Source organism: Brienomyrus brachyistius, chromosome 1 (assembly GCF_023856365.1).
Source record: "Brienomyrus brachyistius isolate T26 chromosome 1, BBRACH_0.4, whole genome shotgun sequence".
In the NCBI taxonomy this organism is placed as follows: Eukaryota; Metazoa; Chordata; class Actinopteri; order Osteoglossiformes; family Mormyridae; genus Brienomyrus; species Brienomyrus brachyistius.
This window is the reverse complement of record NC_064533.1, coordinates 22,879,659-22,905,159: the sequence shown is the minus strand read 5'-3', so window position 1 is coordinate 22,905,159 and position 25,501 is coordinate 22,879,659. Positions and strand designations below refer to the sequence as shown.

At 43.1% G+C, this 25,501-nt stretch overlaps 1 protein-coding gene across 6 annotated transcripts in view; it reads left to right on the top strand.

Annotated features, from left to right (window-relative positions):
• Positions 1–1,561: 1,561 nt before the first annotated feature.
• LOC125750765 (protein 4.1-like) overlaps positions 1,562–25,501 on the top strand; it is a 43,868-nt gene continuing 19,928 nt past the window's right edge. For 4 of the 6 annotated variants that reach the window (XM_049029028.1, XM_049029045.1, XM_049029004.1 and 1 more), the window contains exons 1-10: positions 1,562–1,682; positions 14,617–14,788; positions 15,374–15,565; positions 19,553–19,657; positions 19,731–19,773; positions 19,962–20,037; positions 20,803–21,021; positions 23,379–23,466; positions 24,276–24,428; positions 25,018–25,115. In XM_049029028.1, coding sequence (XP_048884985.1) covers positions 14,627–14,788; positions 15,374–15,565; positions 19,553–19,657; positions 19,731–19,773; positions 19,962–20,037; positions 20,803–21,021; positions 23,379–23,466; positions 24,276–24,428; positions 25,018–25,115 — 1,136 coding nt within the window. In that variant the 5' untranslated portion in view covers positions 1,562–1,682; positions 14,617–14,626. Of the gene's footprint in view, positions 1,719–14,616; positions 14,789–15,373; positions 15,566–19,552; positions 19,658–19,730; positions 19,774–19,961; positions 20,038–20,802; positions 21,022–23,378; positions 23,467–24,275; positions 24,429–25,017; positions 25,116–25,501 lie in introns of all 6 variants that reach the window. The other 2 variants (XM_049029019.1, XM_049029011.1) reach the window with 2 other exon arrangements.

The following is a 25,501-nucleotide window of genomic DNA, read 5'->3' as shown; positions in this document are numbered from 1 at the left end:
ATTATATGCATTAATCGGGCATCTCTAATATTGGTTGTGATTAATTCGAGGATGACTGTTAAGTCTAGAGCAGGTTGTTGGCATGGTGATTAATTAACGTGGGCTTGTGGTCCAGATATTGGGGGAGACTTACCGGTTGAACCAAGGCTCTTCACCTTCCTTCGTCATTCATAAGATGCACATGAAGTCTGATTAACTATGATTGCAGCTCCTTTCACATAAAGGGCAGCTAAAGGTCTGGAGGAATTTAGGTCCCCTCCTTCCAGTAGGTAATTATGTGGCTGTGAGCGAACCACACTTCCTGAAGATAACCATATGGAGGGCGGGGGGTCCTCAAAAATCGCATATTAACCAGTGCTGCATGGCCAGAGATTAATAATTATATTCCTGGTAAGCCAGGTTCCTATAAAGTCAGTAAGTAAAAGTCTGGGAACTGAATTAACAAAATAATTTCAAATACCTAGAATAATAATTAGGAGCACAGCAGATTTAAGGGACACAGGGGCCCTTGATTATGTACCAATATAAAATGATATAATGGGCCCAAGGTGACATTTTGCCAGGGATCCCAGATTTTCTAGTTACACGTCGGATCATGATACCATCCTCCAGGCACATGTGGGGGGTGGGAAGGGGGGTGGGGGTGGCCTCCCCTTTTGCCCAAACAATTGAAAATGCTGTGCCCCCCCCCTTTGGGTTCTCAGTGCCCATTTTTGATCACTGGACCCCAGCACTCCACCCTCGAGCACCTACCTCCAAAAAAGTCTCTTAGTCTACTCACAGGACAGCCTTCTTAACGTCACACTAAACTCCTTGTGAATTTTTTACACATTATGAAAAAAAGACCTGAACAAGCAGCGAATATGGTCTGAGAGGCGCCCGAAGTGGACCGTAGCAGACTGCAGGAACTGTTCCCATGCTATTTGGACAGAGAGAGCCTGTTAAACAGCTTTAAAGAGCACATAGAGTCCGGCTGACATTCAGAGATCACAGGAACTTTATGCAAATGGAGCTGCTCTGTAGAGCACAGACACTTTAATTTAATGGGCACGGGGATGGCTTGAGTGTGTGGCAGATCGTCTGTTCCCACTTATAATTGGAGGGCATGAGATTAAGTGGACTCTTGGAGATGCTTCTAGGATCTGTTGACATCCTGGCCCCAGCATGCATACTCACTCAGTTTCCTTTGGGGTCCAAAACCATTTCATTGCTGCAGCACTCTCTGCTTCTACCCTTACCCCCCTGAATGAGGTCTCCTGACCCTGATTAGCGTGTAATTGCAGTAAACATGCAAGCTCCTAAAGGTAAACAAGATGCTAATTGCTGAAGCAAGTCCTTCTGTGGAGACTTCCCTCTCATTTAACGGCCCACTGGGATTCAAACTAATAAACATACTTGTTGGGAATGTATTTCCTTTAAGAAGGTATAAGGGAAGAAAATAATATTATAGAATGTAAGTGACAGGAAAAGTCTCGTCTCCGATGATAATGCTATTCTGCTGAGGGAGCAGTTATTTGCACAGCGTTTTTTTTTTTTTGCCCGGTAAATGAGTTTTCTTCCACGGGATGTCCTTGGGTATCCCAGCATGCCGCGCTGCTCGATCCCAGCGCTGTACGGTGGGCGAGATCTGCTGGTGCACGAGGACAGACTTTGGGGGAGTCAGCAGCCGCGAGCGTGTGAAGGTACGAGCTGCCAGCCGGAGGGGGAGGCTACACCCGGTAAATGGACAAATGGCATGTCCAACAGAGCAATTCAGAATTGCGGTTTAAAAAAAATAATCGATATCTTTATTTATATATCTGAATATACATACGGGACAGTTTGCGTGTGGATGTTCCTCGTCTGTGTGAGAAGGTCCGGCTTTCCTGGGATGCCGGTTCTCCTTGTATCGTGGCCGTTTTAAAAAGCACAGATTTTTTGCAAGATGCTTAGAAATGTAGAAGCTTGCGTGGGAGTTGTGTGCAGGTGCTTCCCGTCACAGTAAAGAAAAACACCGGGCTGTGAACAGGAAAAAAGAAGCTTCGGCCGTGTGATTTTGGCTACTCGCTGGGAAATTCATGTAGTATGATCGGGACAGGAGAACATCCTATCATTACGGGTGCTGAGATCATACTTGACATATTATTATAGATGCCCGTAGGCGGTCTTACTCAGTACTATAGAATGCTTATAAACTAGGAAGAAAAGTGCCTCGGATCACTTGTAAATGATGCTGTTTTGGGGCAGTAATGTTCTATAATATTTGTCTTTATTTTTGCGATGGGTGCATCAGAAGGTGAATGTTGCGGTTGCTGTCGGGACGGTGTTAACTGGCAGCCCCGATGCGCTGCTTTCAGTGTTTCCGTGCCCGGTTCTGCAATGCGGTGGGTGTGGCCTGGAAGCACAGCAGCGGCCGGGCGGCGGCAGCACCTCTGCAGCCCCTCCGACCGGCCGTCCTCACGCCCCTGAGTGCGTGTGTGTCTGCGCATCGGTCATATTGCAGATGTCGCAGAAAGCAAAACTTTGCGCCTCTCCGGGTAGCCGTGGGATGCTTTCTGGTGGCTGTTATAACAGCCTGATAATATCCTAGAGGCGGTTGCAGGGTATACGTGATCCCCCCCCCCGTTAGTTAACGTCGTACTGAAATATGCTGCATAAATGTGAGAGAAAATGAACGTTCAGATTGATAATTATATTTGTGATAAGTAATTGTGTGCGAAGTTATTTATTATATGATTTAGCGGTATAGTTTGAGCGTTTTCAGTTTCAGTGTCGCAGGGTTTCCACTGCTCATCGATTTTAGGCGGATATTAATATTTTTCTTTTATTTTGTTGTTGCCTATGCGAACAGCATTAGTAGCCTAGTATAGCGTATCTCACCTCTCCTTTCTGTGTCATTGAGTCCTGTTACCTTTTTGCGGGCGTAGGAGTATCAGCCAGGCCAGGGACAGAAATAAATGCAGTTAAATTTCACATGATTCATATAAACCTTTGTAATTACGCAAAAATAAATAGTAAAGTTAAGTACGAGGAGTAAAATTAACAAAGAGTAGAGTAATGCATGCGCATTTCAGTTTTTCACAGTGTTTTTCATTGATTGTCTTGCAGCCCTTTGTCGGAGTATGAAGGGCAGGAAACCGGTTTCAGGACCGGCCGATTCCGCAATAGCAGTAACACATAGTCCTAGTGGGGCACGTATAAAATGATGTTACACGGTACAGCATAACAGATCGTGTTTTGTTGCAGTTTTGAAAATACTCATTATTACATTTCGAGCCACGTCAAATCAATTTATAACTAATTGTTCTATATGATGAATTCACCGTATTACTTCACTCAAAATTAGCTATTTAAAAAAATGTACTTGTTGGCCTACTTTGAACTTTTATCCAATATTTCAATAAATATCGAAAGGTAAAATCCCGCATTTATACTTTGTGTACAGTGTACAGTCTTAAAGCTGGATCTTGTAGGCCTATTATTCTGCAAATCTGCCAGTGTTTACATACAAGTTACATTGTTAGGACGATTTCATGTCTGATTCCTAAAGGCTAGGAAGCTTTATTAAGCCCCTTTATCAGCTGCTGTCTCGGTGCTTAGGCGTTGTATTCAGTCACGTTTTATTTTTTCCCTGAAATGCAATTACCAGTGTTGTTGTTGTTTTTTTTTAAAAAAAGAACAGACAGATTCTGATTCCCTTTGGCACCATGTCACAGCCTGACTGTGCAGGTTACAGCTTTTAATTGGAACAGGATGACTAGCTGATGTAAGGAGCACATTAATCACCGAACTGCAGGTTGCTATCTAGCTGGACCGCCAACAGTGATAAACACCATACATTAAAAGCTATGGGTAAGTCAAGCAACTTTTAGAAATCAACAGAAATTTGATCCGTATCTTTGACATTTGACATTTTGGTCTTTTAAATATGATGAACTAACGGAGTCTTACTGTTCTATACTTTCAGGTGAGCATCTAGGCCTATGTCGCCTATATGCTGGATTACCAATAAATCACATATGTATGTGCATCATAGGGGCGGCATGGTGGTGCAGTGGTTAGCACTGTCGCCTCACACCTCCCGGGACCCAGGTTCGAGTCTCCGCCTGGGTTACATGTGCGTGGAGTTTGCATGTTCTCCCCATGTTCCTCCGGGTGCTCCGGTTTCCCCCCACAGTCCAAAAAGCGGTTTGGAAAATGGTTGGATGGATGTGCGTCATAATTTTTTGCCTGTGAAATGGTGTAATAACAACCTTTTAATGCAGATGGAAGCCTCACTGCCCTTTAGTTCACTTCACCAAACTCACCAGGGTGTGAGGAAACTATGTTTTCAAGAGTGGGCAATTTTACCGCTAACTAGCTGACAAAAGTATCCGGTCTAATGTAAGAGAAGTAAGAAAAGGCAATTGATGGTTCACGGATTAGAAATAATTATTGGCCTTGGCTGAAATCCATAATATGTAGATAGGTGAGGAGAATTGGACCTTTACGTGACACTGACTGCATGCTCTTTTAGACCTGCACCATGCCGTGCGACTTTCACAGGTAATTTTTTTAATCAGAGAGAACCGAAAATGGTGAGTCAGAACGGTCTCATTTGTGATCTTTTTATCAGGAAAGGGTCTGTACAATAACGTCTGACACAAGTAGCAATTTTAGTTTGAGTACCTGATTTTGAATGTCTTACTCTGTGGAAGTGCAGTCCGAGCTATCCATGAATACGCATTGCAAGACCATGAGCGCTAATGGCACTAATTTTGGTGTGCCTTTGGGTCTCTTCACGGCCGTGACGAAGATAAGAAGTTGGAGGTTGGATGGATGGATGCGAGTACCATACTCACATTGTGCTGTCAGGTTTTTGTTACATACGGTTCCGGAAATAATTAAGAGGTAATATTTGTATAATCTGCGTTTTTAAATCATGGTTTAATCCTGATTCTGTTGGCAGAAGGCTACACTGCGTGGTGCATCAATATTTCTAAGACAGCAGTACATAAGAGCAAAGCAAAGCAGGAGACTTTGGCAATAACCAAAAACCAGCCAGGTAGAGGGTAGAAGGAACTTTCTAATGCCAGAGATGACCGTCAACTTATCCCTCAGTGCCTCATAAATCAGAGGATAACTTCAAGTGACCTTCAAAAGGAATGGGGAAACGTTAAGTGATACGAAGTGCACTGCTAGGACAGTTTGTATCAGGCTCCTAGAAGCAGGACTGATGTTCCATAAAGCAAGGAAGAAGCTCTTCATCAATGAGAAGCAGGGAAGAACCAGGCTGGAGTTTGCAAAAAAAAAAAAAAAAAAAAATGTGTATTATACACGGATGCATTTCCATAAATTGGGAAATGAGTGAAACTGATAATTTTGCTGTGGTCACTTTATTTTTTTCCAGAGTTGCATATGGATATGATTTCTAATTAAAAATAATATTGCATAAAAATGTATGCAACTTTTAGCTGGTTGAAGCCAAAAAACTTGAAAACAAAGTGTGTATATGGAAACTATCCGTAACACGTAATGCATAAAAATAACTTATGATTTATTATCTTTAAAGAGTTTTGCTTTTTCTTCCCATTGTTACATATTTCTGTCCACTTGTACTGAAAAGGCATTTTTGTGGAGGACAGGACGGGTCAATCATTGCCGAACTCTGTAGTTTTGGGGCCCCCATCAAAAAGTTCTTTTGGTGGCTCCTGCTCCTCAAAAGTAGTGATTGTTTGTAGCCAACAGAGGCCCCCCAAACTCTGGGGGAGGGGCAGGGGGCATGCAATGCGTGTTTTGAGTGTTGGTAAACACCTCCACTGAGGTCACTGCACCAAAAAGGGCTCGATGCAGACAAAATTTCATGAATAATTTTGTCAACTTTCACGGTTGATGCCCCCCTCACTTCCTCTACTCCGTGACCCAGTAGAAGTGCACTTATCATGGCCATTAATGTATCACAGAGGCAAAGGCTGATTGCTGGATTTCCTTTACTATGCAGCACCTCTGGAACCTTAAATCTGACCCTAGCTTGCAGACCGGAGTAAAGGATGAGTAAAGCAGCACAATTCAAAGTGCTTTTTGGTTTCTCAGCAAAACAGGGAATAAAGTAATGAAATGGCAGCTGTTTTAACACATCGATTCATCTTCCATGCCGCTTATCTGGTCCAGGGTCACAGTGGGCTTGGACCTTATCCCAGGGAATATCGGGCTGAGGAATATTCTGGAAGGGTTAGTAGCCTTGCGCTGTGTAAATTTGCTGTGTAAATGGTATTAATTGCCCTGTGATGTTTTTTGGGACCTAATGCACGCCGGTCCTGTTTGGCTCTCGGCCATCGGACTTGGGATCCGAATCTGTCATGAGTCTCGGAGTGGCCAGTGTCTCCTGCCTCCACATGAATCACCATCTTAGAGAGGTTCCCTGAGCCAAGTGTTACCCGAGGAGTGAGGTGGCTAAGCGGCAGGGTCAAATACCGAGGCGGGGCCACAGGGGCACTGGCCACAGCTGAAAGCTGATTGGTCCCCTTGTGGCCTCTTTCTTGTCACTCATGTCACTAAACATGCTATTGGCTAATGATGAGGTTGGCCCCTTCATACGAATTATAGCCCCTCTTATGCCCCACCATTAAAAAAAATAAAAAAATCTTAGAACTGCACCTGCTAAATGGGGTTTGTTAAAGGATCAGGAATGGAACCTTCATGCCCAGGTAGGTCCTGTGGACACCTGCACTTGAAAAGCTTTGGAGGAGACTGACTGAAATCTCTGTTGGTAACTGATCCCCAGACAGCTTCAGGGAGCTTAAGGAAACCGGCTAAAACAGATACAACCTCCCCGATACTATGTCAGTAGGATAGGGTTTCCCAAAAAGGCTAATTGGTACCAAACGAGCCTCTACCTGGTTCTGAATCAAACGTTTGCCTCTATTGCCTTCAGTTACATTCTCTGCCCTTAAAGTTTCCGTTTGAACATCCGGGTCCGTAACACAATATTACGGTTATAACGAGTAAACATAATTCTGTAATTTCAGGAACTGGGACACCATCAGAGGGATGGTGGTAAAAATCTGAATACATTTGGGTGGTCTTGCTCTGTGGAACACTTTTAAAATGGTGCTTTTAAAAGGAGGTTACTTGAGGAGGGACGACTGTAGTATTTAGTACTAGTCTGTAGGATCAATTGCATCTTGGTCTTTTTTGAACAAAACATCAGGGCATAGGCAAGAAAATACAATCATTGAAAGTAATAGTTAAAACTGACATCCAGTGACTTCCAGTACATAGCCTATTTTACGGGACTTTTGTTTTTGAATGATTTTGAGTTGTATATCTCCTGGTTTGGAGGCTTTGAACACACTTGTGGAGCTGTATGTATCTGAGAGTTTCCTGCAGGTGTTCCACAGTCTGGAATACATGCAAGTAAGAGGACTGGTAACTGATTTGCCCCTCATTTTTGCGAGTGTGTGCCCCTCCTGGAGGGGGCACCCCGCCTTCGTAGGATAGGCTTCAGGCTCTCCTTGACTCCACACTGGATAATTGGTTGGAAGAGGAATCGATGAATGCATTAATAAAGCTACATCGGCAGAGCTGAAGGAGCTGGAGATGCATTTTCATTTTGTTTTAATGTTTTCGTTTGCTGCTTCTCTGTTTCACTCCCTCTGTGAGTAAATTCGGTCGATCGTGTCGGCGATGGGTTCCTTGACCGCCTCCAGTGCTCCCTTGCCGTCCGTGCAGAATTAATTCAGGACGCCTGTCTTTGTGCCTTTTGGTTAAAGACACAAGCTGGCTGACATGTCACCAGCTTAACGGGCATTTTGCAGCCACCTACAGACGCCCTCGCCTGGCGTGGACCACGAGTGTAATTTGGAAGGGCCCTTGGAATGATTTTGGCTGTGAGATCGCCGGAATAAGACAAGCGCACCATTTAATGATCGCTGCACAATGGCAGGTCAGCCATTTTGCATTCTTTCCCAAATCCCCATTTAAAAACATAATTTCCCTTTTGTTTCAGTACGTGGAGCCAGATCCCATTAAGACTGATTTGTGTTGGGACCATTTTGGTGACTCCATCCATTATATTTGCAGATTAAACACCAGGCACTGCATTACTGGTCTTGGCTCACTAGGTGTGTGCTATGGGACCTTTCTCATATTTACTTATTGAGTTTTTTTTTATATAGTAAGGCTGCACAGTAGCTTAGAGGGTAGCAGTGGGGCTTCATGCCTCTTGCGGGTTGGATGCTTGCCTCCATGTGTTCAGCTTGCATGTTCATAGTGTTTGTGTGGACATCCTCCAGGTTTTCTGGTGTCCTCCTGCTGTTCAGAAACAAACATATTAAGTGAATAGGTGTCTGAAAATGTGTGTGTGTGTGTGTGTGTGTGTGTGTGTGTGTGTGTGTGTGTGCTCTGTAATGAACTGGCATCCCATTCAGACTGTTCACTAAAGTGGTCTCTGCTTCCTGAGGCAGGCTCTGAATTTGATAACTGGTTATATAAAAAACAGATACATGGATGTTTGGATACTTCCTACCTGATGTAGCCATCGGTACACTTTATTGATCCCCGGTGTGGAATTCTGGGAACATCGTTTCTCTGAACATTATACCCTGCCTTCATAATGACATTATCAGGAAAACAAGATGTACGGAAGCACTAAGGTCCAGCGCGTTGGAAAACCAACGGACGAGACATTATTGTCTGTAGATGACGTGCTTTCCGTTCTAAAGTAGATCGTCCATATTTCATCTGCCTCTAAGCCAGCCAGGGGAGTTCTTGGAATGGTGATAGGAATTTGAGCAGTGCACTTGGAGCCAGTGCTATCAGTTTTCTCCAGCAGCTCCGTGACTGATAGCAGATTGCCTTAGGTAGGGTTTTTTTTTTTTTTTAAACCAATGGCTGAAACAGTGAGCCAGCTAAACCCGGAACAGTTTTGGTACACTTCCATAATCCTTTATATGCAGTTTTTTAAAACGTATCGCTTTATGACTTAAAAGAGTAGAGATTCACCGTCTCACTTTCTCACCGTCTGTGTTGCATGTTTTCCTGTAGTGGAATGGCTCTGAATAATTTGTGTGAAAGCTGAAGGTCGACGGGGAAAGAACATTACGTGTACACAACTGTAGGGGGCGGTACGGTGGTTAGAACTGTTGCCTCACACTTCGAGAGTTGTGTGTGTGGAGTTTACGCGTTCTCCGTATTGTGTGGGTTTCCTCTAGGTACTCTAGTTTCCTCCCACAGTCCAATTTTATGCATTTAGGTTAATTATTTTAATTGCCCCATGTGTGTGATGGAGGGGGGGCATCCAGGGTGTTCGTAGCCTCGTGCCCAGGGGGTTGAGATGGTTGCCCACGGTACACAGCTGTCATACTTGAGAGAGATTTTAGACCTGAAAACATTAGTGCCCAAACATTAGCTGGCATTAATTAGCATCCCTATCTGTAAATCCCTGCTAGGCCTCAACACCGGACATGCAATCTTTCAAAATCATATTATAGCCATATTTCTGCAGGTTCCTGTGCTTTCAGGAATGATTTGCGCTGGTTCACTTCTGGTCCAGCTGGAAATTGAGTTATAATGCTTTTAGTTGATCAGTTAAGTCTTTAGTATCCTCTGGGAAAATTAGGGTGAAATCTTTTTGCATCAGTGAGCATACTGACAGCTGGCATTTTAATTTCCTAGCAAGATGTCTGAAGGTGATTTCATTTAAAGGGACGGTTCATCCCAAAACTGAAAAAAAGTATGGTTCAGTGGGGCTTTAGTGCTATCTCTAGGTTGCTCTGCTGAGAGTTGCCTAGATTTGGAGATATCTGGCATAGAAATGTTGGGCTTCTCTCGAATGTAATGGGAATGAATGCTATTCTTTCTATGGTGAATAAAGCGCCAGAAAATTACATTTGAAAAATCCAACGGCAATCAGCAGTGTGATTTTCACTCATGGGGTGAACTGCCCCTTTAAGACCAATCATCTTCATTTCCTTCCTGATGTTACTCTATACATCGTTCTTCGTGTTTTAACGTATGTTAAATTCATTGATTATTTGGAGTTGTCATAATGACCAGCATTCAAGATATGCAGTCACTATATCTCTACAAGAGCTAATTATCCAAAATTGGCTTGTAAGTGGATTTTTAACACTAATTCTGCCATTTCGGAGTACATCGATTGAGCTTATTGTGGTCTGTTGTGTGGCTTTTAAAATCTTTCATTCTTGGTTGGTTGCGTTCCCAGATAACAAACGATGATTATGGGAGCAGCTTAGATGGATGTCAGTGGCAGCTCTGGTGATGCATGCTGCTGTCTTTCTCCTTGCTACCATGGGGTTCAGAGCTACGTTACTCTCCTACTGAAATATTGCAAATGCTTATCACGTGTTGTATTGCAATCCAGACCAGCTCTGCCTGTAGACCAGTGTTTCTCCACCCAAACCTGAGGGACCCCCAGATGGTCCGTGTTTTTGCTCCCTCCCAACTCCCTACCCAGCCTACCAATCTAATTTTAAAACAAAATTTTAAATCTAATTTATTGTAAAAATAGTGCATTGTAACTGTCAATTATGCAAGAAAACACGTTTTTAGGCTATGTCACGATACTCGGGATATTCAAATGGATGATGCTATAAATGTTCATAACCATGATATGATATTTTGTCGATATGTCAGCACACCTACATCTCCCTCCACAATTATTGGCACCCCTTGTAAAAATTTGTAAAAAAGGGTTAGAAAAAATATGCCTTTCAGTGAAGTAGCTTCATCTCTCACCGAAAAAAATAGAAAAATCCAACCTTTCTTTGAAATAAATTTATTCAAAGAAAAACATATTCTTCATCAAGAAATAATTATTTTTTTAAACAAAAATGCATGTGCAACATTGGCACCTCTGGGAATTATAGTGAACACAATGTAACTGAAGCATGTTCCCCCTGTAAATTGTACATCTTTGAGTTGATTGGAGTGAAAAGGTGTCTTCAAGCTGTCATCCATGACTTCCTGAGTAACTGGGGTATAAACATGAGGTGACATAGATCCCAAATTCCCTTAGTCCTCCTTCAACATGGCAAAGAAAAGAGAACATACAAAACTAATGAGGGAGAAGTATGTTGACCTTCATAAGTCAGGGAATGGGTATGAAAAATAGCTACTCGCCTTAAAATGCCCATTTCTACTTTTATGGAAATAAAAACAACTGTAACTGTTACAAACCTGCCTGGAAGTGGACCTAAGTTTATTTTTCCTCCACATGCAGTAAGGAAGATTGTAAGAGAGGCAAAAAATCCCCAAGGATCTCTGGTGGTGAATTACAAGACAAAGTAAAATCTTGGGGTTACCACATCTCCGAAAAAACCATCAGACACCATATTCATTCTAACGTATTATTTGGATGGTATTCCAGAAAAAAAGCTTTTTTGTCAGTTAACCACAGACGTAAACACATGGAGTTTGTGAAAGACTATTACAACGTTGGCTGGAACCAAAATTCAATGGTCTGATGAAACAAAAATGGAGCTTTTTGGTAATAAACATTCAAGGTGGGTTTGGTGTAAAAAGCAGGATGGCTGTAGTAAAAAGAACCTTATCCCTACTAAAATATGGTGGAGGTTCTGTGATGTTGTGAGGTTGTTTTTCCTCCAAAGGCCCTGGAAACATTGTTATGGTGCATGGCATTGAAATGCCAGGACATTTGAAATAAAAATTTTGCTGCCTGCGCCAGGAAACTAAAACTGGGCCGTCACTGGATCTTCCAGCAGGACAGTGATCCTAAGCACCTGTCCAAATAAAAAAAATGGTTAGGTGATCACAGAATCAAGCTTCTGCCATGGCCACCTCAGTCCCCTGACATGAACCCCACTGAAAACCTGTGGGCGGAGCTGAAGAGAAGAGAGCACAAGAGGGAGCCGAGGACCCTGGATGAGCTGGAGAGATTCTGTAAAGAGGAATGGTCTCAGATGCCCTGCTTAGTATTCACCAACCATATTAAATGTTATAGGAGACTCAGTGCTGTTATACTGGCAAAGGGAGGTTGTACAAGGGGTGCTAATAATTGTGGAGAGTGCTGTAAATCAAACAACTAAACACTGAATACACTTGTAAGACCGAGGGACTAGGCTGAGAACCACTGGTCTACTCTTATAGTCTGAATACATGCAGTACTGTCATGACCATAAATTGCTCATTGTGCTTGTGACCCTGTAATGGGCTGGCATCTTGTCCAGCATTTGCCCTGTGCATTCTGGGATGGACTCCCGCCTCACTCAGACCCCATACTAGATACATGCTTATAGATGGTGGATGCTCCCTACATATTAATTGTTTAGGTAAAGCATTTGTATTTTTCTAAAACCATAAGATACTGACAGTTGTAGGACTGAACCATTTTCTGGCTTTTCTTGAAGGATGTGGGTATTTCTTTGTTTTGAGAGATCGCCTCAGCCAGGTCAGAAGTCCCCTCGCTTTATATTAAACTTGTATTTCTCAGATGAGGCAAAAGTGGTGCAAGTGTATGAAAATGGGACCCGTCTCCGGTATTGAAGCGTAATGAAGCTCCTCGCACGCATTCCGGGGGGGCTGAGGCTGACGTTCGGTTACCTTTTAATGTCGTTTCCTGTGAAGAGAGGTCCAGTATTTTAGCTGTATTTCAACATTCAAATAAAATATTTAATTGATAGTAATGGTGACATTTTGCACTGTTACAGAATAAAAATTTTAAAACATGCTGTAGAGATTAGCCAGTCCTTCTGTTAATAATAAATATAATTTAAAAGCTTTTCCAAGGCCATTTTGGTTTGTTTTTTTTAAGTGCTGTAGTGAATATAATAATTGCTCCAGGGTTACAGGTTGAAATGCAGTGTATTGAACGCAGGACGTTCTCTTGAATTCTCCTGTTTCCAGTCCAGGGTTGCAGTCATCATAGTTCTGGCAACTTGGCTGTTCACAAGTAGCTTAATATGAAATTTTATCTGTGTTATTGTTTGTTTAGGGGGAAAAGGATGTGTTTCAGCCTTAGAGGGCCAAGTTGCATCAGTTATATACAGATGCTCGTCTACTTACGAACTTTCAACTTACGAACTTTCAGACATACGAACGAAGCAGACTGCAAATCCAAATTGTGTTCATTTGGCTCCCTTTTCCTGCGCGCCAGTTCCGCCTAGTATGACTTCTAGCCGCTACTCCGGCCACGCGGCAGCGTAGCGTGCGTACTCCCAGCAACCCAGTTCTTTGTACTTTGCATAAGCTCTTAAAATGATATTGAATAACGACTTACGAACATTTCAAGTTATGAACGGCCGTTCAGAACTTGACTCATTCGTAACTAGAGGAGCGTCGGTGTGTGTGTGTGTGTGTGTGTGTGTGTGTGTGTGTGTATATATATATATTTTTTTTTCCCCCCAACATAAACCCTGAACCAATAAGTAGTCGTGAATGAACCAATTTAACTTGCATTCTGAGTTTTTAGATGTCGATAATGAGAGCTCCCCAGGACAAGAATTGAACGGCCTATGAGTGAGCCTGTTTGACACTCCCAGTGTGCTTCATTGTTGACTGGGCAGGGCGATTATGCTCCGAAACCCCACCCCCCACTGCGATCCATTCACCTTAAAATAGAGACCGAGAGCTATCGGCACCTAGGAAAGGCAAGAAGTAGTTTAGTAAATATGTTTTGCAGTGCTGTAGAAAGACCAGAAAATTACAAGCAGTTACAGCAGCCGCAAGACACACGCAATACACTAGTGACATGATAAAAAATAAATAAATACAAGAAACAGTAACGCAGGGCACAGATGTATAATGTGCAGTTGAGCTGGGATTTACAGCGGTGAGGGTTCTGGAGGAGGAGTGACAGTGAATTATGACGGCTACGGGGCAGGACGGACCTCAACTCTGTTACTGAAGGTGCTTCTTTGTCTGGCCACCAGGGGTGCTGTTGTGCAAGGGGAGATAAACATTATACAAGTTGTTAACTATAAGTGACTTTTTTGTATTACCTGTTTAAAAAGTCTGTACGTTGAATTTAATAATGTAACTAGTTATCTGTTGTGAAAATGACTGAGAGGAGAGAGAGGGGTGAGGAGCATACCCCACACCCAGCACATGACAAACCACCTTAGGGGTGAGGAGCATACCCCACACCCAGCACATGACAAACCACCTTAGGGGTGAGACCTGAATGCAGCCATGGCGGGTGATGCCTCAGCACCACACCAGTCCGAATGGAGCAGTGTGAGCTTTTTCCCATGGCTGGAGTGCCAGTCCTGCCACCAACCCCCAAGTTGGAGGATCTCCTTGTAGGACTGGATGTAGATTAATGTCATACCCAGGATAAAGCAACTGCAGGTTAAGGGCCTTGTTCAAGGGCCCAATGGAGTAGAGTCACTATGGGCATCCAAAGGATTCGAACCAGCCACCTTCCAGTTGCTGACGCAGAACCCTAGACTCAGAGCTACCGCTCCACCCATGAAACAAATAAACATTCTTATAAAGCCGATTTTTAAATAAAAGATAATTAAAACTGGCAGTAACTGTAACCATTTAACTAGCTAAATGATCCTTTACCATGGTGGTAATAAAAATGGCTGAAGCATGTGATGTGCACAAATGTTTTTTTTTTTTTTTTTTTCTTTTTCTTTCACCTGATGCGTTTCTCTTGGGACTCGTGGCCCGCAGCTTAATCACCATGACGACCGAGGTAGGCGGCGAAGCCGAGCCCAAGCAGGAGAGCCAGGGGCCCACAGCGACGCAGCCAGGGCCGGCCCACAGCGCCCAGACAGCCGCTCAGTCTAACGGGGAGCAGTTCCCAGCCGCAGCGGGGCACAGCACACCCGCTAGAAAGGACCAGGTGACCAACGGCATCCTCATACAACAGTGCAGGCCTTATGGAGGTTTTAATGATTTCTCCAGTCATTGTAGTCCTGTAACATGAATCCAGGCCATTACATCTTAATTTCTCGAATGTGAGACCACCCATCATGCTCTGAGATGCCCCCTGTTGGTGTGGCCTTTAACCAAGCCAACACAGGTCAAGTGGATCTTGCCCATGTTTTTCACACTAGGAATATTAAACCAGAAACTGCTGGGACGAGCTCATAATCCCAAAATTTAGTTTCTTGTTCTGTTAAACTATTACTTCCCTAAGGCTTATTTAAATCAGACAGATTATTAAAATAAAGAGTTATTTATTATTTTCTTAGTCTGCGTTATCTAAAATAGTTTTTTATCCAGTTATGCAAGTTATTTTACTGGAGCACTTAGGGTTTAGTTGGTTCTAAGGTTCTAGAGCAGAGTCCATGTGACCCTGAACCACGAACCTTTGGTTTAGAGGTCTGTGTTCTTAATCGCAGTGTTACTTCACACTGAGAACCGTCTGTGGTGGTTCTCAGTGTAAAGTGTTTCTTCTTATTGGATCGACGCCTTCGGTCCCCAGAACGGAGAGAGGCTTCCGGAAGGCACCCCCCCAGGGCGACACGACTACTTACAGTTTGAGGACGACAAAGCGTCTCAGAGGTCCTCGTCCAGCAAGCTCTCCAGGTCCCCAGGGAAAAGCTCCAAGAGGCCGAAGAACATGCAGTGTAAGGTCACGCTCCTCGACGGGTCCGACTACACCTGCGTGGTGGAGGTGAGCCCCAGGGGGTGGGTGGGGCTGATTTCTCCATGAATTACTTTGTTTCACCTGGTTGGTGCCTGAGTGATGAGCAACCTGGTTGTTATGTATCATTTCATTGCTGCTGAATTCATTTCATTCCATCTTTTAAAACTCATTTGCGGAAAGAGCGTTCAGTCAGCCTTAAAATGCCGGGCGAGCTTCCTCTTACCTGACGCACAAATCAGCAGACACTGCTTTTCCCTTACAATAATAGGATTTTGTTACAATTTTCATTTAGCACAGATAAATTTCACCGAGCAGCAGGGTGGCGCTCGATAATAACTCACTAATGGATGCTAATGACATCATTTGTCGGGGAGGTGGGGGAGATGCTAAAAAGAAAAATTTCTTTGCATATTCTGAAAATGATCTCACAGCCCCTCCCAAATATTTGAAGATTTTGTCGCATCTCACAGTCTGAGAATAACTGATTTAGCTGAAAAGCTTATATGCTAAAGTGACATACATTTCTGAGAAAGCAGGGTGTAAGGGCCTTGCTCAAGGGCCCAACGGTGACACCACTCTGCCAGTCATGGGATTTGAACCGGCGACCTTCCGATCACAGGCACTGCCCCCATAAAAGTATCATGATGCTTTTATGTCTAAAGGAGATTATGAGGAAGATTACCATATGCCATTAGCCTACCCTGAGTAGTTTCAAGGTCAGAGAGGTACCGTGGAACAGCCTTAGTATTCTTATGCTAATTATAGTACATGATGTAATAAATATCTCCACTGGATTTGGCCGTGAGCTGAATTCAGCCCGGTACTCACTGGGCATGCTCTGAACGCATATCAGTTATTTCTAACCCGGTGACAGCCTTGGCGTGTTCCACTTTTTATAGCTGATTGACAGCTGCATGTCCACTCATGGAAGGGGGGTCTCCCAGCGGCACGTGGAGTGGATGAGAGACTCGCAGCATCGATCTGGGCCGAGCTTTTTATGCAAAATTGAGTTTGGACTATTGGCGCCATACAAAGGAAATGTTTCATAGTCAGGCTCCCAAACTGAAGGTTATCAGATGCAAATGTCTGGTTAGAGGTATTCATTAGTGTAACGTCCATGATGCAGCTGATCTAGAGGCTCACTTTTATGTTTTTCAGAGGTTTCCTCTTGTGTTTCAAAAATGTGGTTCGAGGTCAATTTTCATCTCTGAATTGTCCAATGCATGGACCTGGAGATTCATCTGAACGGGGGATGCGAGGGGGGCAGTCAGTGTAATTCTGACAATTTTTAAATACAGTTTAGTGGGTTTGCACCTTGTACCCTGTACTACCTGGATAGGTTCCCACATCACTGGGATCATGTGCTGGACATGGCTTTTGCAGATGGATGGATGGATGGATGGATGGAGGAAGGTTGTGATGGCAGCCTGGACATACATGTCAGCCTAACTATTGAAAAAAAGGAGTTGGTGACAGAAATCTTGTACATTTCAGTGAAAACAGTGAACCATCAAAAAGACTCCTTATGCTTTTACTGATAGTTATTAGTTGTACAAAATAACTCAGTTAAGCAGACAGGGAAACAAGCAACAATCTGACTGCTCATGTCTAAAAATACTGAAATAACTGTAATCAGAACTCTGTCTTTGTGTATGTGGACTTTGATGTCTCGCCAACACCTTACCAAACACACAGCTTTCGCCTAAATTTTGATTTCTCCATGCAGTCATACTGAAGGCCCTACCGTTCTGAAAACTCTGAAAAATGATGCTGGCTGACTGACTTGTCTCTGCCATTTTGGGGGCAATTAACAGCAGTGTTGCAAAACTTACTTCACTGAAGTCAACTTCACATCATCACAATCAGTGAGACTCATATCTTAGCGTCGAGAGATAGCAGGAAAGACAAAAACAAACTTGAGTCCCATAATGAGACTTGATACCTATGTCTGAACAAGCTTAGTAAAGTTATTCCAGTGAAATTAGAAAGACTGGATAGGAATGAACACGTCTCCTCTTTGGGCAGATTTTCTCTGATCTCAGCACCTGAGGTGAATAGTTCGGGTTCAGAAAGTAAAAATCCAGACCAGGATTTTGTTTCACCGAGTACAATGTGACTGACTCTTTATGCTCAACTGGTTGGTTTAAACAAAATCTTGTTCTGGATTTTTATTTTCTGGATCTGAAACTATCCACCACTGCTCTGCACTAATGATACATCATGATTTCTGACTCATCTCTGTGAACTGCGATGCATCTTTAAGCAACAACCATTATTTTTGCATTAAAGTGTATTGTATATATTACTCTGTAATGTATGCATATCACTGTCTAAAGTATTCTGTCATTTTTAATTCATTTTTGTTACTGCAACTCATTTTATTGTATAAGTCTGATGTCATTTGATAGACATCTAAATAAAATCCTTAAATAGGAAGTAGAGATCTTTGAAATTAAGGAAATTGATGTAATTTACCTTGTGCGACATTTGTAATTTTCTCTCTTAGTCTTATTTTCCCTGGTTAAGCACTTCTAGTAAGCGGATCGAAGCTCTGTTCTTTCTGCAGGGAGCAGGTGGCAGGTGTGAAGATGCATTTTGTAAAGCCTGCAATGTCAGCCATTACATTAAGATGCATGCGGGGAGGTAGAATAAACTAGCATATATGGTAATGTCTACGCTCCGCAAGGCTGATCACTGAAGTCTGAGCCTTAAACATCAGTGTCTTCATCAGAGACGATTCTCTGAGTTCAAGTGTCTTGGAGCGAGCGTGATTTTAATGAGGTTATTTTCGATGTGGCACAGTCTCCATTAACTACCCTAACACGTCTGGAGTGAGGGGCCAACGAATCCCCCGGATTACCTCATTTGTGCAAACGAAGGATCATGTCGAAAAAACTTTGTTTTCTGCGATGACACATTTTTCATTCACATCAAAATGGTTTTTTTCTTTTGTCCGCGAGATTTTCTGCAGCTGGGTCGTGCCAAATTTGTCTAGTCAGGGACTTCTGACACCAAGGGATTTAAAAATAGGCCAGAGCTGGGCAACAGTGGCGTGTTGAAATCACGCTGCTTGGTGAAGCTGCAGAAATCTATCCTACGATTAATCCAGTAGTTTCCCTCTCTCTATATGTTTCACATCCGTTTAATCGGGTAGCTGGGCTGCGATTTACTTTAATGTTGATCATTTAGACGGCTGGACGCTTTGCTGGAGTAATTTCAGGTGCAAACTGAATAGGCATCAGTGCGGACCCTCTTAGGAAACATCTTCTGCGTCTTTTATGAGCTGTGTGTGTCCTTGAGATGCCTCATATTCTTGGAAATAACTCTTAAAAAACACGCCTGACAATTGAACCTGCCGATGCTGTAATTGCCTCCAACCATAATTGCTTGCATTCATCCATCTATCCATCGCCCAAACCACTTATCTTGTGTAGGGCTTGGTGAGGCTGGAGCCTGTTCCAGGAAGTGTAGGACAGAGCGTGGGGGGAAACCTTGAATGGTCTGCCAGTAGAAACATCCAAATGATTATTTAAACAAAAAAAATTTACAATACTCACTCGGGGAATGCTTGACTGTAGGAGGTACATCACTGAAATCTACAAGCCAGTATTTGCACCATAATTGTAAGCAAAGAAATGTTGGGCAAGACCCAAGTGGGGGTCTTCCTTTGAACTTTGATTTGCGCAAAAGAAAAATAGCTCATATCTCAGTCTGTCTGCAATGCTTCTGGAAAACACCCAACCACTAAACAAGACCAAGGCATATGAGTTGATGTCTTACCATGTCCCCATAGGGATGGTGGCCCTCTGGTGACATTTATTGATCACATTTAACTGATGCTTTAATCCAGAGCAACTTGCAGCAGAAAGAAGGGTTACTTATTCATTCATGCGCATCCTCTGGGTTTTGAACCCACCGCCTTTGCATTGTTGCTATCTTGCTCTACTTGTTGGGCTACAGGAGCCATCACACTGCTTTTGTTTTTCTTCTCCCTGTGCCGACGTTCATTTTCAGAAGCGGGCGAAAGGCCAGGTGCTCTTCGACAAGGTCTGTGAGCATCTGAACCTTCTAGAACGGGATTACTTCGGCGCCACATTCCGAGACAGTGAAAACCAGAAGGTGATGTGCTCACCGTGATGGATGTTCTGCAGGGTTTCGTGACAGCTTAAATAATGCATGCTTTATTCCACAGAATTGGTTGGATCCAGCTAAGGAAATGAAGAAACAGATAAGGAGTGAGTAATCTGTCATGGCTTTCGCTGTAACCTGTAAAGACAGAGGCTTTTGATGTCATTCATATGAGATGAAGACCCAGAAGATGGTAAACCTTATTTTCCTCTTCTGCATGTGGGTTTCCACTTGGTAGTGCAATCGTAGCATTTTCCCTGGCTTGAAGAATTTCTCTTTCTCTCTTGTCGTTTAGATGGACCCTGGAATTTTTCGTTCAATGTGAAGTTTTACCCTCCTGAACCCGCTCAGCTGTCAGAGGACATCACAAGGCAAGACCACGAGAGTGAGCTGTGGCTCGGCCAGAACAGCGGCTGTTTACGGCCCCTGAGCATACTGGCTGCCAGCTTGTCAGCCTGCTTCTGTTTTTCATTATTCACTTTGAGTAAATAGAAACCGTTGATCTCTGATCCTTTGGATATTATCTGGCCTGGTCCAGCACCTTTCAACTGTTTCTGCATTGTACTGTTTCTCAAATCCGAATGTCAAATCAAAATTTATTTTGAGAGCACATTTAAAACAACAGAGGTTGACCAAAGTGCTGCACGAAATCAAACAAATCGAACTAAATGGGAATGGTAATAGGAATAATATACATACACATAATTACTGAAAATGCATGTAAACCAGGGTGGGGCCCTTCCAGAACGCATTGATCAATTCCAGTCCAAATCAGGAAATGGAACTGGAGTTGGAATTTAAAACTCCCTTAAATTCAAATTCCCTTCCAATTCTGTTCCTCATAGTTTTTTTTTTCCCAATCCCAACTCCAGTTCCATTTCTTGATTTCGGCTGATATTGATGAATGCATTCCAGAATGGCCGCAACCCTGATGTAAACTGCTTGAAAATTGTTGTTTTTATTTATGGTTAACTCATCTAATCATTCCTCTTCTGAATTCTTATCCTGAGCAGCGTCAGGGTTTAAGAATGTGGTGTGATTTTATTTACACCGTTTGGGTTTGTCAGGGGATTCGAAAGCTACAGTGAAAAATCTGCAGCCTCGCCTGGTGCTTGATGCCTGCCTCGCTCCCTCAGGTACTACCTCTGCCTCCAGCTGAGGGACGACATCGTGTCGGGCCGGCTGCCCTGCTCATTCGCCACACACACCGTCCTGGGCTCCTACACGGTGCAGTCCGAGCTGGGTGATTACGACCTGGACGAGTACGGCAGTGACTACGTCAGCGAGTTTCGCTTTGCCCCAAACCAGACCAGGGAGCTGGAGGAGAAAATTATAGACCTACACAAGACCTACAAGTGTGTTATGTTCCCCCTGGCATTTCACCCACTCAGGCTACTAAAAAACTTATTATAACTTTGATTAGTTATAGAAAAAATAATGCATTAAGTTAACACAGATTAATCGCACCTTATGATGCCCCTTGACAATATGAATACAACCGTTCTTGGTAGCCTTGTAAATATGGAAACTCATGCAAAGGCTTTGCTTGGCCCAGTCAGTGGACGTTTTACATTTAAAAAAATTCCCAGATGGAACCGTAGATAGGTTCACTATCTACGTTCAGTTTCCGCAGTACGGAATTTTCGTTCCTTCTAGTAGTTCAAGCCTGAAATACCACCTCAACCCAAAATGCTTAGTAGCAAAATCGGAGGTCAGACCAAGTCCTGATGCTACCGTGAGCTACCTACATGTAATAAAGCAGATGTTTAAGTTTAAAGAGAGGTTAGCTGAGCTGAATCTGTTTAGCCTCGAGCAAAAGAGACTAAGGGGGGGGACATGATCCAAGTATATGAGGTTCTAACAGGGTCTGGATGCTGTTCAGCCAAATGGCTACTTTAATATTAGTTTAAATACTAGAACTCGTGGCCATAAGCGGAAATTAGCAGGAGAACATTTTAAAATGGATTTGAGAAAGCACTTCTTTACACAGCGTGTAGTTAGAGTATGGAATAGTCTTCCTGTTAGTTTAGTGCAAACTAAAACCCTGAGTTCAATCAGGGATAGACAAGATTTTAACAACTCTGAGCTATTAGTTAAGTTCTCCCAAACGAGCTAGATGGGCCGAATGGCCTCCTCTCGTTTGTAAATTTCTTATGTTCTTATCTATAATGTTATCATTTATTCAGTCATTACCAAAATCCATTTCAACTGAAAAATTAAAAAATGCTTCTCACGTCAGTTTTTGATATATGCAGTTCAATTCGATCAACTAATCACAAAACCCGTAATTGATTAGATTAATCATTTTTATATTATTTCAACTCTTTATTTGAAATCCAGTTTATTTAATTATTCGTGTGGGTTTAATAGTTGTTATTAGTTTATATATTTCTGCTTAGATTTTGTATATGTTAGTTTCAGTTAAGGTTTTAGTGATTTTATTTCTAGGAACAGACTGAAAGTTGTAGAGATGTATGTCATGTGTCTAATCTAGCCTACATGAGTACACTGCCCATTATGTACTAACATCCTCTTAATGGGCAAAACATATTCTAGGTATTATTAATGGTTTATAAGTAACACTGTGAGATACCAGTAAAAAACAAAGCTAGCTAAACAAGAAAAATGGTACTGGGAGTATTAGACATTTTTTAAATTTGTATTCAGGTATTTTCTAAAGCAATATTTATAATTATCCCTTAGTGGTGGTTTTTTATTCTCATATAAACAGAAATGACATATTTTCTATAAATTGTTAACGATAATAACCCTGCTACACTGTTTACTTAGAGAGTCTGTCTATCATGGGCATTTCATGTGACATGCAGGTACAGCACATTGACAGATAGTTAACTAAGCACTGCTCTCATCAGAAAACCTTATTCCTCACCTGAATGGAAATGCCTGACCGCAAGTCTGCCTCATCGCTTTACATAACAAATTCACTTTTATTCTGCAGCTTCCCGATATCATTGCTGGGTTGGAATTTTCCCCATTTGCATATCTCATGAAATTTTTCCGCTACAAAAAACTTGTAGGTAATTTATTTAAAAGAAAAGGTCCTTTGTGGTTGTGAACATTCAACATAAATGTATTTGCAGTCTAGCAAAACATTCATCCAACTTCATTGAGCATTTATCCGCTGAAGGGCCAATGTGAGCCTGGGGCATGAGGCAGGGGGCACCCTGGGCAGGATGCCAGCCCGTCATGGGGCACACACTCATTAAGGGCAATTTACTGACAGCAGCTGACTTAAGCACATGTTTCAAGTTGTAGAAGGAAACCTAAAGAGAAACAGGTAGAACATGCAGACCTCATACACACGCAAGCAGGGGTGGGATCTGAACTCGGAGGCAGGAGGGCTACAGTATAGCTCACTGAGCTTCTGTGCCACCTAACAAGCAGACTGATGTTTGGAGGTATAGCCTAAGACATAATTAATTCTGAAATAAACACTTTCAGGGATCCTGCAGTGTAAGAAGGTGCCACCAATGATTAGCCCTGCATGATAGCTCTGTTTTTAAAGGTATTTCCTCAGATGCCCATGAAATAGAATCGATTTTTCGAGAATCGAGTGTTTGGTAGCCCGTCCCTATGGGGACACACCAGCTGGCTTTGTACATGGGGTGTCAGTTACTTGTGTCGCTGCACCTGGGGCAGAGTGACGCAGCTCTGGTGTATGTTTTCCCTGCTCCCCCTCCTCCCGACGCAGGGGCATGACTCCAGCTGAGGCTGAATTGCAGTTCCTGGAGAATGTGAAGAAGCTGTCCATGTACGGAGTGGACCTCCACCATGCCAAGGTGCCGTCTGCCTTTTACCGCCTTCCGTACGACCCCGAGTCCCAGTTAGCTTCTGGAATGGCTGTCAGAACAGCAGTGCGATGTTTGCCGCCCTAGAAGCTGTATCCCGGGTCTCTTTCATGGGTCTGCTTCGTTTCCTCATGTTAGAAGCTGTTTTTAAAGTGAGACATCTCTGTCTTTGTGGATTACAGCATGTTTGCATCAGCTCTTCGTAGAGCAGCCAAAGTAACGGAAGGGATCTCCCTTCAAATTAATGCTTTACCGTCAATCCACCCCTTCCCTGCTGCAAAGAGCCACACCCCAAGTGATTTAAAATTTAATGTCCTATTTTCAAGTGCTGTTTTGTCCTCTCACACACACTGACATTAATGGGGGCGTCTTTGTCAGCTTTGTTTATGAGGCTGTAGCGGGTCTCCTGCCCAGAAAGGGGTTAGATTGGGTAATTAGTGTCAGAAACAGTTATGATAGTGTCAGCTAAATTAGGAACAACCCAGGTGTTAGCTGTTAACTGTAGTGAGATTCATAATAGGATTTTTTCATTGGTGCATAGTAATCAGTAATAATGACGTAGAATTCAGTTTTGAATCTGTGTTTTTTCAATACCATCTGTATTCTCAGCATGTACTAGTTACTGTTGGTTACTGCAAAATTCTAAATAGGGTCTTTAAAGATAAACAAGTTTGTAACCAAGCAAACCACGTAGACACATTTGTTGAATATGTTCAGTGCTATTAATGTCGGAGCGCTCCCAGACAGCCCTGTAAATCCCATAATCCCTAATGGGTCAGTTTGATGTTTAATGGCCGCAGGACTCCGAGGGTGTGGACATCATGCTGGGTGTGTGTGCCAGCGGCCTCCTCATCTACCGCGACAGACTGCGCATCAATAGGTTCGCCTGGCCCAAGGTCCTCAAGATCTCCTACAAGAGGAACAACTTCTACATCAAAATCCGCCCCGGGGAGGTACGTCAGCCCTGACGCCGACGTCACATGACGCAGTACGCCGAACCCCAGCCCTCTCCATTGCATTGTGGCATTTAAAGAATCAGAGTGACGTGGAAGAGGCCCAGCTGAAAAAGTGTCAGAAAAAGTAAAGTTTCTGTGCCACAAGTGTCATTGACTACAACTGAACTGAAGTTCTACTTCAAAACTTTCAGAGCAATACTTTAATTTGTGAGATACTGATATGTGCGGAAAAAAGGTGAAATTTCCCGCCAAAATGGTTCATTGTTCCATCTAAGTCTGGCTGGCACCGTATGAGTAGAGTATCATCAAACATAATATGAGGTTTCGAAATCACTTGGCATTACAGGACCCTTGAGTGATGTCATGTCCCTCGAAATGTCATGAATTGTCGGTGCAGCCCCCATCCTGGATTTTTTTGCTAGATGAATCATCTTATACTGAATATCACCATTTGCCGTGACCTGTCTACTCGGCTGTTATCACGAATGACAAATATCGCTCTTGCCAAGGTGTATGGGGAAAAAACAAAATGGCCACCTAAGGTGCCGGAACGTCCCATTTACTCCTGTTTCTCCGCCCCTTTGAGTTCGAGCAGTTCGAGAGCACGATCGGATTCAAGCTGCTGAACCACCGTGCGGCGAAGCGGCTGTGGAAGGTCTGCGTGGAGCACCACACCTTTTTCAGGTGGCAGCCTTGCTCCCACTCGCCGATGCGCCTCTAACCACCGCACGATCTTCACCTTGCAGCCCAAACACAGCCCTGTTTTTGTGAAGTGCACCACGCATCCTATAGCACGCTTACTGAGGTAACAGTTTATATTACTTACCAGTGTAAATCAGATTAACAGGGTTGGTAGCTCTCACGCATCTGGTGTGACACTCACGCTTTCAGACTCTCAGGCTCACACAAGAAAGTGTGTATTATTCCATTATAAACCTAAAATTAGCTACATCAAAAGCGCTGGGGCAGTGTACAAACCCTACAGACTGTTTACAAGGTATTAAAACTGTTACGTACATGTAAATGTGTGTGCAGACTGGTCTCAACCTGAAAATCTCACGTTGGCCAGC